At 39.7% G+C, this 15,613-nt stretch overlaps 1 protein-coding gene across 1 annotated transcript in view; it reads right to left on the minus strand.

The window, feature by feature from the left end:
* Positions 1–1,644: 1,644 nt before the first annotated feature.
* polr3b (polymerase (RNA) III (DNA directed) polypeptide B) overlaps positions 1,645–15,613 on the minus strand; it is a 31,303-nt gene continuing 17,334 nt past the window's right edge. Inside the window, exons 20-28 of the mRNA XM_017466618.3 lie at positions 14,553–14,762; positions 13,434–13,592; positions 13,038–13,155; positions 11,185–11,327; positions 5,352–5,455; positions 4,194–4,360; positions 3,853–3,966; positions 2,439–2,612; positions 1,645–2,339 (exon numbers count right to left, since the gene is read on the minus strand). Of these exons, the coding sequence (XP_017322107.1) occupies positions 2,210–2,339; positions 2,439–2,612; positions 3,853–3,966; positions 4,194–4,360; positions 5,352–5,455; positions 11,185–11,327; positions 13,038–13,155; positions 13,434–13,592; positions 14,553–14,762 (1,319 nt within the window). The 3' untranslated portion in view covers positions 1,645–2,209. The remainder of the gene's footprint in view (positions 2,340–2,438; positions 2,613–3,852; positions 3,967–4,193; positions 4,361–5,351; positions 5,456–11,184; positions 11,328–13,037; positions 13,156–13,433; positions 13,593–14,552; positions 14,763–15,613) is intronic.

Here is a 15,613-nt window from a genome sequence, read left to right on the forward strand (position 1 = left end):
GTTGTAATATGTTATTTATGCATAATTTCAAAAATATTTATTGAAGTTTGAATTATTCTTGCCACTTTTCTAATCTGGCACCGCTTGTATTGCACTATTTAAAAACACAGAACAGCACCAAATCTCGAAATGGGGAAAAAAGAGAAAGTTTAAGAATTTGGTCAAATCCGCTCTTGCGCAAACAGGACTGGTTGACCCCCTCCCCTTCAGTCTCTCTCACTCTCTCCTTGTACCAACCTTATTTTAGTGTGCTGGGAGGAGAGCATTGGCCACAAAAGGGGGAAGTAAAAGTGTAGAGCCTGAGGCAGGGAGGCTCTGATGGAGTGCCTGCAAACTGCAGAGGGGAAAGCTGTGATTAGAATATGAATGGAACCACGGGGGAGAGATAGAAGGAGAGAGAGAGTGAGCAAGAGAAAGGGGGATTATGGCTGAACTGCTCCCCACATGGTGGATAGAGGAGGAAGACTCTCCAGCACTCTGTACACTCAAGTATGGGGTTGCCTTATAACTGTGTGGCTACTTGTCACTCCTTAAGAAGCAAGAGAGCACAGGGCAGGTATAGAACTTATTAAACAACTTTGAAATCCTTCTACTCTTTCACAGGCTGCCAGAACTTAGAACATGACATGTAGATGAGAGATCAAATATGAACTGAATGCGTCAGACATGAGGATCAGACTCGTGAGTGCCTCATTAATTCCAGTTTACAAGGTGTACACAGTCAAAAATGGGAAGATGTTAGGAGGAGCTTCTGTTCCCATCCTCAAAAGACATCCTCTTTCTGTTTTATTACACTCAGTCTCTCATTAGGCCCTCATTAGCTAGGACAGGTGCAGTTGCCTAAAAGAGACAACAGCACACCCCAAATCCCTCCATCCTTTATCGGCGAGTCACTGTCAGTGCCCTTTCTGCAGCATTCTCCCAATCAAAAGCTTCAAGAACGGCTTAGTGGGAGGCGGCAAGCTTTGAATGGTGGAGGTTTTATTAGTGTAAAAAAGCATCAGAGAAGGAAGGTGGCCAACACAACAAGCACTTTTCCCCTGTCAGTGTTGTCACATTAGCACTTAATCAAGGGCACACAATACTTTCACCTCAGTCCCCACCATCAGGCCAGTTGGGATAAACACTTCCTGTTTCATTGACCTTTAATCACTGCCACAGGTTAAATTGGGTGGGTGTGAAGGGGGGAACCACTCCGGGACCATTGGTAAACAGCAAGCGCATCTGATCTCTGACATTTTCATCAAATTATAATATCAATCATAACATAGCATAATTGGTGGTGATTAAAAAAATAATAATTTACTTGCATGTTTTTGCTTTTTTATTTAAGGCAGCTTTTGATCATTAAAGCAAAATGTGTTCATTTTTCACGTTTACTGCATTGTGCATCTTTGTCAGAAAGGAATTAGAAAATATTTTTGAAATAATTTTAATTCCAAATCTGTCCAACAAGAAATTCTGAAAACGGATGATCTGGCCACCATATTTCATATTTCTTGTATAGTTGTATTACCATTATATCAGTGTTATGTTTGTCACATTACATAAATTAGGTTATGGCATCCATTTCCACATTGCTCTCTAATCACTGGTTTACTGATAAAGCAGTGACGACAACAAATTTAAGTAACATCACTACACTTTTGTAAATAATTGAAATAATGATTTATTACTTACATATACATACATAAAATACATCAATTCCCAAAAAGAAAACAAGAATAGTCCAAGCAAATCAATGAATATTTTTTTCATTGAAAAAAAAAAAAAAAAAAAAAATCTTCAAGTAGGCACGTTTTCCACATGCAAACAAAATTTGCCAACATTTTGGAATATTATGGTATCCTAGTTATATTCTAACCTCTGTATTTTAATGCAGAGATTTTCAAATAATGTCTCAAACCTCTTAGTTAGGCTCAAGTGGTTTATACAACCACTGCAACAGCACGTCATTATATTATAATTATTATACTAATACATATTTTATATTTATTTATATTTATATATTTATATATATATATATATATATATATATATATATATATATATATATATATATATATATATATATATATATATATATATAAAAAAAACACACACACACACACACACACACATACAAGACTGAGACATGAGTCTGCACCAGTGCAGCTTTACCAGTACAGTGTTTTCTTGGATTGGGTTTTAGCAGCGTCAGTGAGCTAGCTCACTCGTTGTAGCGAGCCAGTTTCAGGCGAGGCACGATGTTCATGGACTGCAGCTCCTGGAAAAGCAGCTTGCAGGCGTAGGGAATACGCAGAGATGATACGTGGCATGAGGACTTACAGTAGTGGCACCTGCAGCACCCAAACACAGACAAAGAAAAGGGTTGAAAAATGAAACGCATAATCCGGTTACTCTGTACACAACAAAATGTGATAAGTTTTAATACTGACCATCCGGAGTATCCCAGCAGCCCACACTGGCCGCACACGTCCACTTCAAAAGCATCACTGGAGATCATGAGGCGCTCTAGCAGCAGCATGCTGGCCCCGTAGCCAATCAGACAGTCCCTCTCCATCTCCCCCAGACGCAGACCTCCGTCCCGGGAACGACCTTCTGTAGGTTGTCTGTGTAACCATGCCCACACATGCACTCGTATAAATTGTGCCTACTATAAAGACATTACAAGACAACTACTATAAGACAGTAATGAATATTCACAATTAGCATTTTTCCATTGGCTACTACTCTGACTACAGAACTGTCCATACACTGGTGCCCATTTCCCATCTCTGCAGGTTCCCTTTTCATACACCACTACTGTTAATTGTAAACATCAACAGGGGCTATGTTCAATGGCCTAGGTTCTTAATTTTTGTAATTATTTATTTATTATTATTTCATTGTACCAGTTGGCTGACCAATGGAACCCTGTTTTCAGCAAAGACTAAGGAATTAATTTGTAGGAGAGCTCCCACATGGCTCAACAGAAAAAGCATTCACCAATTCACCCAGAGATTGTGATGACACCGCAGCCATTTGTGGCTGGGAGCAAACAGACTGTGCTCGCTGGTTGGGAGGGATGGCATACTCTCTCCCTCCTCCCTCAGCACCACTAGTCAATCTGGGGCATCTGTGAGCTCATGTATGTGGCAGATGACAGATAGCACTTTCCTCCAAATGTGTTATGTGGTCCTGTGATGCAGTATGAGCAGCAGTTCAAAACGATACAGTTGGCTGCCTTGATATTTCTTGAACTTGTCTTGTTAGCCTTCACCCTACCTGGCTGCTAGGTGTCCTATGATGGGGGAAAACTGGACGGTTGGTGAGAATCTGGCAGGTGGCCAAACTAGGGAGAAATTTGTAGATTGGTTCTCCTACTCGAATGACAAACTGATGACCTTTCGCATTGGCAGCGGACCTGCAGACACAACCTATCCCTAGAACACTGAGCATGAGGAGGGAATACACCCTGGATTTGACATCCACCATGCACAGGCACAATCACAGTCATCAACACCAAAGTGCAATTTAGTGTGGCCAAATCTGCCTATGGGCATTTTTTTGGGTGGATGAAACCCACAAGAATACATGGAGAATATGGAAAATTCCATGCAGACAATATCCTGGGCTAAGAGAGTACCAGGAACCCTGTAGCTGTGACATGGCAATGAAACCCACTGCTCTGCTGCCTCTAGCTAGTGTTTTTTTTGTTGTTGTTTTTTAAACTTATTTGAGTAACTCATTTAATTGAATTGAGAGCCACTTGGCAATGGAGATCATGAAAATCTCTATATCATACTCTCAGAATGTGGTAAAATGTTCAATGCTTTAAATTGAATTTAGTGACCATCCCTATGATTATACCTGGTAAGCACTGCTCGAGGGCCACGTGCTCTTGCATGCATCTTATCCAACACCATGTGCTTCAGTTTCTGGTAGTACACTGGACCAAAGTAGATGTAGGCTTCCAAGGGTTCTCTGTGTAAACACAAAGAGCATAGGACTTCTCATATTAAGTGGACAAATAAATAAAAAAAGAAGACAAATACAAAACAAACGTTTAAATATGGAACAGCAGCATTTATGGGAAAGATTTGAATTTAGAAGTAAAACACAAACAAACAAAAAAACCACACAGCAATAATCTGTGTGTATTTTCATAATAAATGCATTATGTATTTTTCGTAGATCTTATAATGACTTACCCTGTAATGCCAGATGTGACGAAATCTTTGCCCTGGTAGTTGTATCCATAGTGAATTAGATCCTCACACACATCCTTCACTTTACTGCCCCCGAAAGCCGTGCCATAGTGAAAACGCCCGTCCAGGACGCCTGCTTTTCCAGCCAACAGCTCAATCAGCTTCCCGACCTAGCATAATGTAAAAATAAAATTAAAATAATGTAAATGCCCTCATGCCCCAAGAAGCTCTCATATACATTATTTCCTCAGCATGCCGGTGATAATTATCCTGTTCCAGTTATGCTGTGAATTTCAACACCTAAAATCAACTATGCATGACGTCAGTGCTTTTGCAGCTGGAGAATGCGACATCATGAACACGGTCACGGTCCACTGCACCACAGTGGCTTTGCACAAAAAAAGGCTGAATGGCCTTTGACCTCCTGATACTGAAAGGGTGAATCCCTTTCTTCTATTTCTACACCAGTTTCCATCGGAGAGCCTGCTGGGTGCACCCAAACACACACTTCAAACTGGGTGTAGAACCAAAAGACGTAGTAAATGACGTTTAATCTGAATTACTTTGAAAAATACTACTTCAATCAAACTGAGTGGGGAAAAATAACCTCTAGAAATGCAAGGCACTAAAGGCACATTTCAACTGCATGGCAACTCCAACTATAGTGCAAGAAAATATTTGAGTTTGAAAACATTTCAATGGGTTTGTGGGTTTATGAATGGTCTATGCTAAATCGGTTTCTGCACACAGCGAAAATAATGTAACCTAAACAGAATACCAAAACAAGACTTTTTTTGAATGTGGTAATAATTCTGTGCAACACAAATAGTTTCTGAAATACAACTGCAGGTAGTATTAGTGCAAAATTGAGTTTTGTTTCGGAACCTCGCTCCTATGTGATGGGTAACACACATGCAGTGGTCACTTTATAGTTAAGGCTTATGGCTCGCACATTCAAATCTGGGTACTGCCGAACTGCCACTGGTTGGGTTCTAGGTTGAGGCTCTTAATTTTTAATTGCTCAATTGTATTTTCTCTCAAGAGTCAACCAAATGAATGAATATGAATATATATATATAAATAAAAAGGTAATTCAACTTCAACTCCAATGTTATTCAATTAACAATTATAAGAAATGATTTCCACTGGACTGAAGCTTACAGTCATTCTGGAGGGGTATCCATGTGGGTTCATGATGATGTCTGGGCAGATCCCGGAGTCGCAGAACGGCATGTCCTCCTGAGGGACGATTAGTCCACACACACCTGTAGCAGGAGAAACGTACAGCATTGAAAAAATATAAATTACGAGTTGGTTAAACACTAAATCAAAGGCTTCTGTTACTGTGGAAATTATAATCACTTGTGATTATCTCAAAAGAATCTACATTTATTATTTTTCATACAGTGCTGGGAAAAGTATCTGCCCCTACCCTGATTTCTTCTGTTTTTGTGCATCTCTCATACTAAATAGTTTTAGATGTTCAAATGAAATGCAACCTAAAACAAAGGCAACCCAGGCAAAACAGTTTTTTTTTTATTGAAGAAAAAAATAAATAAAAATAAAGCAGCAATAACTGCAACCAAATGCTTCTGAAAACTGGAGATCAGTCTTTCACTTCCTTCCAGGAATTACTCCTATGTGTTGGATCGTTGTCTTGCTGAATAATCCAGTTGCACTTAAGTTTCAACGGACTGAAGACCGGACATTCTCTTTTAGGATTTTCTGATCGGAAGCAGAATTCATGTTTCCCTCAATTATTGCAAGTTGCCCAGGCCCTGAAGCAGCAAAGCATCCCCACACCATCACACCTCCTCCAAAATGCTTGACTGTGGGTATGATGTCCTTTTTTGGAATTCAGTGTTTGGAAGACAGGGGTCCAGTCACATCTGGCATAATCCGAACAGTTCCACTTTCGACTCGTTAGTCCACAGAAAATTCTCCCAAAAGGTATGACGATCATCAAGGTGTGTTTTAGCAAAATTCAGATGAGCCTTAAATGTTCTTCTGGGTTAGCAGTGGTTTTCACCTCGCCACACTTCCATGGATGCCATTTTTGCCCAGTGTCTTTCTGACAGTGGAGTCATGAACAGTGAACTTTAATGATGCCAGAGAGGCTTGTAGGTCCGTTTGATGTTGTCCTTGGCTCTTTTGTAACTTCCTGGATGAGTAGTTGCTGTGCTCTTGGAAGAATTTTGGAAGGTCGGCTAGTTCTGGGAAGGTTCACTACTGTGCAGAGTTTTTCCATTTGGAGATAATGGCTCTCACTGTGGTTCTTTGGTGTCCCAGAGCCTTTGAAATAGCTTTGTAACCCTTCCCAGACTGATGTATTTCAATCACCTTCTTCCTCATCATTTCTGGAGTTTCTTTCAATTTTGGCATATGTATATTACTGGGTAAGACCTTTTAACCAACTTCATGCTATTGAAAAGGTGCTATTTAAGTGTTGATTTGATTGAACAGGGCTTGTAATAATCAGGCCTGGTTGTGTCTAGTCCACCTGAACCCCATTTTGAATGCAGTTTCATAGATTTCGGGAATTAGTAACTATGGGGGCAAAAACATTTTCACACCGGCCCAGTTGTTATTGGAAACCTTTTCTTGCTTCAATAAATAATATTACCATTTAAAAACTGTATTTTGTGTTTACTCCGATTTTGTTTTAATTTCTGCAACAATTTAGTATGAGATGTACACAAAAACAGAATAAATCAGCAAATACTTTTTCACAGCACTGTATGTAATATTAGAGAGGACCAAATCAATGCAAATATAAAATTATTCAGTTCTTTCAGGAAATGTATTCATGTTTCATCATTTTCCTTTTGTCCTACAGTGCTAGCTGCTTGGTTTATCAGTACAAAATCTTTATAAAAACATGACAGATATAGAAACATTTTAGGTACAAATGGTCCTGCATTGTTATATTACACTTATACTATTATTATTTTATTATTCTCAAATCTGATTATTAAAATGAGGGTTGAGTAATATTCTGTAGCAGCTCAGCTTGGTACAGTTGGGGCTGAAAGGCAAAACACAGGCTTATATTAATGCACTCCTTCTATTATGTTAATGTTTATATACAGGATTATGACGGATGCTCCATATAAACATGTGGAGATTTAAAAAAGCGTAATTGTTGATATGGTGAAGGTTTCTGTTAGGAGACGCTTATGTAGCATTTTTGAAGGAGTCTCCAGTGTCAGCGCATTGCAACAGTCAGAGATAAAGCTGTAACCAAGTTATCTGAAATGGGAAAGTCTTCAGGATGGACAGCATTGTCATCTCTTAGTAACAAGCTGCAATGTTTTCTTTAAGAGATAACTAAATTGTTTCACAGATGTTCCACAACATTAAATGTGTTAACAATATATACTGTAAACTGATATGACGGGCTATTTTTTAATTTAAAAATAAATAAATCTTTGCATTGGCATATTGCTATACATGATGAATAATATATGTAGTCTCATACACAACGACCCAAGGAGCCTCAGTTACACCATCTGCTACGTGCAAGTACGGCAAACCTATGCCTGGAACTAAAACCAATAAAAATCAGTGTACTGCTGGAAATTAAAAAGCTACCCATGCTGTATGGATACATGTATGCGATGGTGATCATCAGGTCTGCTGGCTTTAAAGAAAAGGCAAAGCAGGAGCATTAGCCTTTCACACGCTGGGCAACAGAAGTGGTGCACAGCTCAGTGTGTGAGCGCAAATGTTTGCTCCACACTCTTCCGTCCGTCACAGCAAACACATTATTGGGCCATTTGCAAGTTGTAAAAAGAGAGTGGGCAGGAGCAGGAAGTGAGGAGAGGTGCTCAGCCGGACAGTGAGAGAGGGATTAGACTTCTGTAACTTCCCCTGTGCCATGCCACACACAAAGACAGGATCGGTCCGTGACAGGAATGCAATATGTCCGTGTGCAAAGTGAGGACAAGGCTGAGGAGACCTAGTGACTATGTACATCATGTTGACGTCATTAACTTTGGGAATGAATATATATATATATATATATATATATATATATATATATATATATATATATATATATATATAAAAAAGCATGTACATTAAAGCATAAAACTGGAACTACTCACAGTGAAGCTGCTGAATGTATTAATGCTGGCTTTTTATTTACAATGAAGCTTAGCTGGGTTAAAGATTAATATGCATAATCAGAAATATATACACATGCCACAGTGTTGTCGAAATCATAAATCTACTTGGTTAGAAAGTGTTTATTCATTTTCTAGAACAGCATGGCTCTGACAGTGGTGCTGGCTGTAGCTCCAAATCACAGGTTATGAATGTGTTACTGTTTCTATAGTAACAGCTAAATCTCAGAGACTTAAAAATAAAAAACATGCAATTATTCATATGGTGAAGTTTTCTGTAAAGAGATTTATTTCACATTTCAGAGTCTTAGGTGTCAGCTGCTGCAAGTACCTTGTTGTTTCCTGGTTTACAACAAGCTGCATTTTATGGTTATTAATTACAAGAAAGAGAGAAGAGAGGCAGGTGAGGAAACAACTCTTTATAGCTGCTATAACGCAAGTGATAACATGAACTTGTTTGGTGGACATTCCACAACAATAAAAGTAACTACAAACAGATTCTTCCAGGATTAAAACAATTGCTAGTGTTGGGCAATCGTGAATGTGCAGTTATAGGAAACGAATCGACTTGGGGGTGGCAACTGATCACGCTGTGCTCTTGATTCTTTTCTTAGAGCAGCACGGCTAGTTTTATTCCTTCCTTATTGTACACTATAATCCAGCAAACTGTTTACCATAGTTTGATCAAGTAATCAATTTGTCAGGATAAAGTACAACACAGAGGCTTACTGAAAAGGCAGAAAGTAAACCAAGTACAAATATCTACACTTCTTTAATAAACCTGCAGTCTAGAATTAGTAAAGCATTCAAAAGAAGGGGAGAAAAAGTGGAAAAAGTGATCTAGAGAGACTGTAAAAAGAGTAATTCTCATCACATTCTCTGTTGTTTATTTGGTATGTGAGTGAATGATAAAAGAGGCATGAAATCAGTGGAGAAAGGGAGAACAGCATTAAGAGTCCACGGCTCTCCATCACACCCCATACAGCCTCACACTGGCAGCTCACACAATGAGCCCCACCAACACAGCTCAGCCAGTGTGTGTGTGTGTGTTGTGTGTGTGTGTGTGTGTGTGTTTATGTCTGTGTGTTTGGGTCACTGGTGAATAATTAACCAATTTTGCTCTGTTGACCAGAGCTTATGAGACCAGTCAGAGCAAGCAGGATCTGTGAAGGGGGATGTAAGTAAACAGTAAAGCACAAAACCCCAGTGAAACTTGCCTACTATAACTGGCACCAGGGCACTGTGGGATATCCCCGGTTGGCTCTTGGTAAGAATAAAGCTGCCAGCTTTTTTTCCTTCAAATACATAATTTACTTGGAACATGTAACTCTGAAATAAAAGTGAAGCAGGAAGACAATGTACCCTTATTATCTTGGCCATAAAAATGGTTCAAACTTAGGAAAACTCCCTGATAAAGTAGTGCAATAGAAAGAGCAATTAATCTGTTGCTTTTTGCCCACTAAGCCATTACTTCATTTTCTTATATCATGTTACCTAATAAAAGATATATATTTTTATTATTAGTTATTATTATAATAATAAATATATTAAAAATAAATCCACCCACTACAACATCAGTACACATGTCAGTTATGGATCCAGCTGAAATGATTTGTCTATAAAAACACATGTTTACAATGACTATAAAATGAGACCAGAAGGAAAGATCTAAGAATCTACGAAACTATTACTGCATCAAAGACAAAATCATGTATAATCCAGGGTGTTTAACCTTTCCTTGTGAAAAACATCTGGACTTTAAAGTCTTTTTCTAGATTTCCTAATAATTGTAACTGCATCATGCAAAAGGAAAACATAAATGAACGTGAATGTGCATTATAAAAGGTTATTTTGTAATAAGGGATTACCTTAAAAAAGTTTTTTATTTCAATACTTAATGGTCCGTCATTCATTGAGAAAACAATATATTCTCAATCCTATATTTTTCCACAGCTTGAAATGAACCCTGTGTACTGCTTACACCTGTTTCCAGAAGCTAATGGTCTCTCTGGTGTAAACTAAAACAGTAAAGGTCTAGTACTGCTGCACTTTCATACAATTCTATTATTTAGAACCATTAATTTAAATATCCCAAGAAGCAAAGTTTACAGCCCCAAGGCCTTTCAGTAGCACTCTGGAGATTCTGCTTAAATGCATTCCTAAAACACATTAAATGACACCAAACAAGCGACTGGAAGCCAAAACCTCAAAAGGCGTTCAAGAGAACTGCACTGACCCTCTCAAACAATAACTGTCCTGTGTCAGCCCAGTCTCTCAGCTCTGTGCCACTCCTTTAAATACCAAAAGTCCCGGTAAAAAGAGCAGTAAATAGCATCTCGGGCTGTTTTCAGCTAACCCCTCCCTGACCTCTGCTCACTCTCATGGGCTGTGATGAGTGCCCAAGGACAACCTCGGGTTAATGAAATGAGTGAATTATGCATGGCGCCAGTTAGCGTGCTGATTAAACCATCATCGTGGCCTGGGCTCTCAGCAGAGGTGCGCAGAAACAATGGGGCCTGTAAACACTTTTTCCCAGGAGCAGTGCGGCTGTAATAAATTTGCATATGCTGCTTCGGGACAAAGGGCTAATTAATTGAAAAACAGCTCTCAAAAAAAGAAGGTGGAGAGCAGGATCCTGAATCTGAATACATGTTGGGACTAGGCAGGGGAAAAATAAAAAATAAAAGACCCTTGTACGTTCATGTGTGTGAGCACACATACACACACACACACACACACACACTCTCTCTCTCTCTCTTGTATACAATAGCTGGCAGTGATGTTTTAGCTAGGTCTTAAAACCAAATACATGCTTTTAACACCATCTACTTAAAGCAAATGATTGGAGAGAGTCATGAATGCTGGTGTACCTTTCTGGCCGTGTCTGCTGCTGAATTTGTCTCCTATCTCAGGCCGACGTGTCTGACGGAGAAGGATCTTGACCAGAAATGCGTCCTCGGCATTTGAAGAGATCATCACCTTCTCGATGTACGAGTCAGTTGAACCCTTGTACCTGTGTGTGTAGGAAAGTCTAAATCATCTGCCATGTCATTAAAACAAAGTAGTAGGGATAATGTGAATATACAGTATGAATGAAGCAGAAATCTTCATAAATACATGTATATATAGATATAAAGACATGGATATGCATTGTGTTACATTCATCTTCAGTAGCCACTTTATCCTGATCACAGTGGATCCAGAGCCTATCACAGGAACACTGGATGTGATGTAGGAATATATCCTGGATGGAATGCCAGTCCATATCAACCACCCAAGAACACGCATACACACCTGGGATAATTTATAGTTCCCAACCCACCTACCTGCATATTTTTGGGAAGTGGAAACACCCAGAATTCAAGACACATACTCAGAATCTAACCCACAGGACATGCAATGGAATCCGAAAGTCTGAGACCACTAGGAAAAATGTGTCTATTGTGCATGCTTTTCTAATTAAAAACAATTATAAATTTATTACACAATAAGGAGTGAAAAGTGGAATCTTCACATACATTTCAGCAAAACATTAATTTCAGAATTACTTTGCATGTTTCTCTTTTGCTTCAGTGACCATGCACTCTAGCTGGCATGAACTCACCAATATACAGCTGGTACAGTACACAGTGAAATGAAACCATGTTCCTCTAGGACCGTGGTGCTACATAAAACACACTAAAGACATGAAACGACACAGAAGTAAATAAGATCTACAAACATTCTACACAAAGTGCACGTGCAGACGTGTGCTAAAAACACAGGACGGTACAATACTACTAAAACAGGACAATAGGCACAGTTTGTGCAAAACCTTATGGTCCAAGTTAGATCAAATACATTACAGTGTCTTCTGAATAGGTGCTTCTACAGAAAGGATAAGACAAATTTGCTTGCTGAAATTTAAATTGGTTAAGACCGTGGACTCCTGATCAGAAGGTCGCAAGTTCAAATGCCAGCACTGTCAACCTGCCACTGCTGGGCCACTGAGCAAGGCCCTTAACCCTCAACTAGTCAGTTGTATAAAATCTAAGTCGCTCTGGAAAAGGGCGTCTGCTAAATGCCATAAATGGAAATGGAAATAGTGACAAAGAAATAGTGTAGGATCTTGAACCTTGAATCTTCAAGATACTTAACATTTGATTAATTTGTTCAAAATTATATAAACTTTATTTCCAGTTTTAAATAAAAAATAAAAATAGAAATCTCTAATATTGTCAGTGTGGTCTCAGATTATTATAGTAATAACACTTTTTGCTAGAAATTCACTAGCCTGCAACTTCCCTAACAGATGCTGGTGTGTAAACTACTAGCAAACTAGCTTGCGTTTATCACAGGTAGACACGTGGGATTTCAGTATCAGACTCTTGGTTTTCATCATATTCTCAGCAGTTGATTTAGCAGTAACCAAAACAGTCACAATAGGACATAACTAATACTAATGATGAACAAAAGTTGATGAAGTTGGTAATGTTAATAATAATCAGCATATCTCGCCAGGACAGTCCTAATGGCTTCAAAATATTGTGTTGTCTTATCCCGGAATATTCGCCTCCCCTGAAAGTACTGAAGTGATTTGTGCTGTGTTAACAAATTTGAACAAAACAGCTATTTAATCAGAATAAATCATAAAATAATAGGAGTACCATTTGTGAGTTTAATGGTACTTCAGGATAAGTGTGACGATGCCTAATCATACTGACTGTGAGGCAAACAAACTCACGTGATTGGCACATCTCTGTACTGTGGCTGGCTTGGCTGGGTACTGCCCTCCAGTGGTGTTTGCGTGACTGTGGGCATGGACTTATTCACCAGAACCTGCTTATTCTCCACTCGCTCCCCTGGTTCACAGTGCACACACAGATTTCAATCCACATGCCCAGAATCTCACTCAGGATACAAATCCTATCCTATTTCCAAATTCACAGAGATATTATGTATACTGTTTAATGAGGGGAAAAGTACTTCTAAGCAGCATATGTATAATGCTACACAGCGAGTGTGTGTGTGTGTGTGTGTGTGTGTATAAATATATAAAAATTTATGCAGCACAATACGACAGCTCCTAGCTCCTTTACTCCTTCAGTGCCCTCATGAAGTGAATCTTTGGACTGCTCACCGGGGGAGCAAATGCCGTCAGCGTCCAGGATGCTGTGTCTCCAAATGGGCTTCCGTGTTTCTGCATCCAACATGGGACCCATGACCTTGTCAAAGGTCTGGTTAGTGTAACGTCTTAGTGTGCACTTTGCGTTCTTGTACACAAGACACCTGCCAAAACCTGAGGTGATGGGAAGAGCAGAGCACCGAGATGAGCACAGTGAGTATGGTAGATAACGGAAAAGGTCGTTCTCTAATAATTGTTAGCTGATTGGTATTTAAAGCGCCTGGGGAAAAAATGCTTTGGAAGCAAACAGGTAATCACTATTATTGTTTATTTCATACAGAATATCCTCACTGGGAACATCGCCACCTGCTACAGGAACTGCAAAGCACTGCAGAGGGTGATCAGGGCTGCGAAGCGGATCACCAGGTCTGCACTACCCAGCCTACAGGACATCTACACCATGCAGCGCAGGACCATAGCAACAACGATCCTCAAGGATGCCATACACCCCAAGTACGGACTGTTATGGTGGCTGTGGTCTAGTAAGCATCTGCCTAAGGAGGAGCTTTTATCCTGAACTCATAACAGCCACCAACTCTCTCTAGTTCCTTATATTTATGCACGCATAACACACAACCGGTTGAAAAACGCAAGAATATACCGTTGAAGGTAAAAGTTATTTTTCTATGACCCAGTCTCAGAAAGATGCTACTAGACTGTACCGTTCCATGATGTTGGGGTGTTACCCTAAAGGGTGGTATGCTTTTTTACTTCTGTACCTTTAATATGTATAGTTCACCTGGAAATGTGTCCATAATGTACCTTTAAAATTGTTTTAAGGTCCATAAAATGGTCCATAATTAGTTTTTAGAGTAAAGCTTTAAAAGGTGCACTACAGGTACATCTCAAAAAATGAGAATATCGTGGAAAAGTTCATTTTTTCCTCTAATTTAATTCAAAAAGTGGAATTTTCAAATATTTTAGATTCATTACACATGAAGTGAAATATTTCAAGCCTTATTTTATTTTAATCTTGATGATTACGGCTCACAGCTCATGGAAATAAAAAATCCAGTATTTCAAATAATTATGTCATCAGCACTAAAAGTGTTGTGTTCCGATCTGCACTCTTACCTCTGTCCAGAGAGGCCTTATTTAGTACCAAAGCGTCCTCTATATCATAACCGCTGTAGCTCATCACAGCCACCGTAGCATTCTGACCTGCAGGTAGCTTCTCAAAGTCGATCAATTCGATGGTCTTGGTCTTTACCATGGGCCTCTGTGGATAAGCTAACAGGTACATCAGTGTGTCTATACGATTCCTCTGGTTATAGCCAATGGTGCCTGTGGAAAACAGAAACACTTCAGAGTGAATGGGCAATCAGGCAAAGGAGGAGAAAAAACATGTGAGGTCAAATTGTGCAAGTCTGGTGGGAAATATTTGTAAATGTTGATTAAGATGGTTTTGCAATGCTAAGCTTCGTCTTAACCCAAGAATAATTGTAAATGAAGAATTCATTCAAGACTAGGCTAAATCTGCATCCCCAAAAACCTCCCCTAAATAACCTCTTCATGCTTAACTAACTTCAGGCTGGTGGATGCGAGTGCATTTAAAGTGACAGCATCTTTAGCCGCAGTGTTCCAGCACGATGCGGACTGACAGAGGACCATCTCCTTAATCCACCCAGGCAAAGTTATGAAAGAATAGCGGCCGTCCCTTGAGGCCTTGACATTTGTCAGATGCTATTACTTCACAATCAGGGTACAAGCACACAGTGTGTGAAAATAGGTCCGGGGGCCACACGGAGAGATTTGCACATGTATGGGGCCATCCGCAAAAAAACCCACAAGAGACAAGGGCGAGGATGTCGGGCCAAACGTAGCTGCAGTCTCATTGGTTTTGTAAAGACCAAGGGGGGGTGGGGCTTGAGTAGTTCTGGTAACCAGGGAGCAGTGTGTATTCTCTCTCGCTCGCCGGTGCAGCTGAGCACACTAACCCTCTACACACACTGAGCAAGACACAATGAATGGCTAACGACACTTGGGAAGACCATGTGTAGCAGCCCTTTTCCCTGCCCCACACACACACGCTGGCAGGGGATGTTTGATGTACACACACACATACACACACTTACTTTAGTGTGTCTAAGCGTGTGAATGTGACTGTGAACATGAATATGCCTCAGAGTGTGTGC

The sequence above is a fragment of the Ictalurus punctatus genome, chromosome 4 (assembly GCF_001660625.3).
Source record: "Ictalurus punctatus breed USDA103 chromosome 4, Coco_2.0, whole genome shotgun sequence".
Classification (NCBI taxonomy): Eukaryota; Metazoa; Chordata; class Actinopteri; order Siluriformes; family Ictaluridae; genus Ictalurus; species Ictalurus punctatus.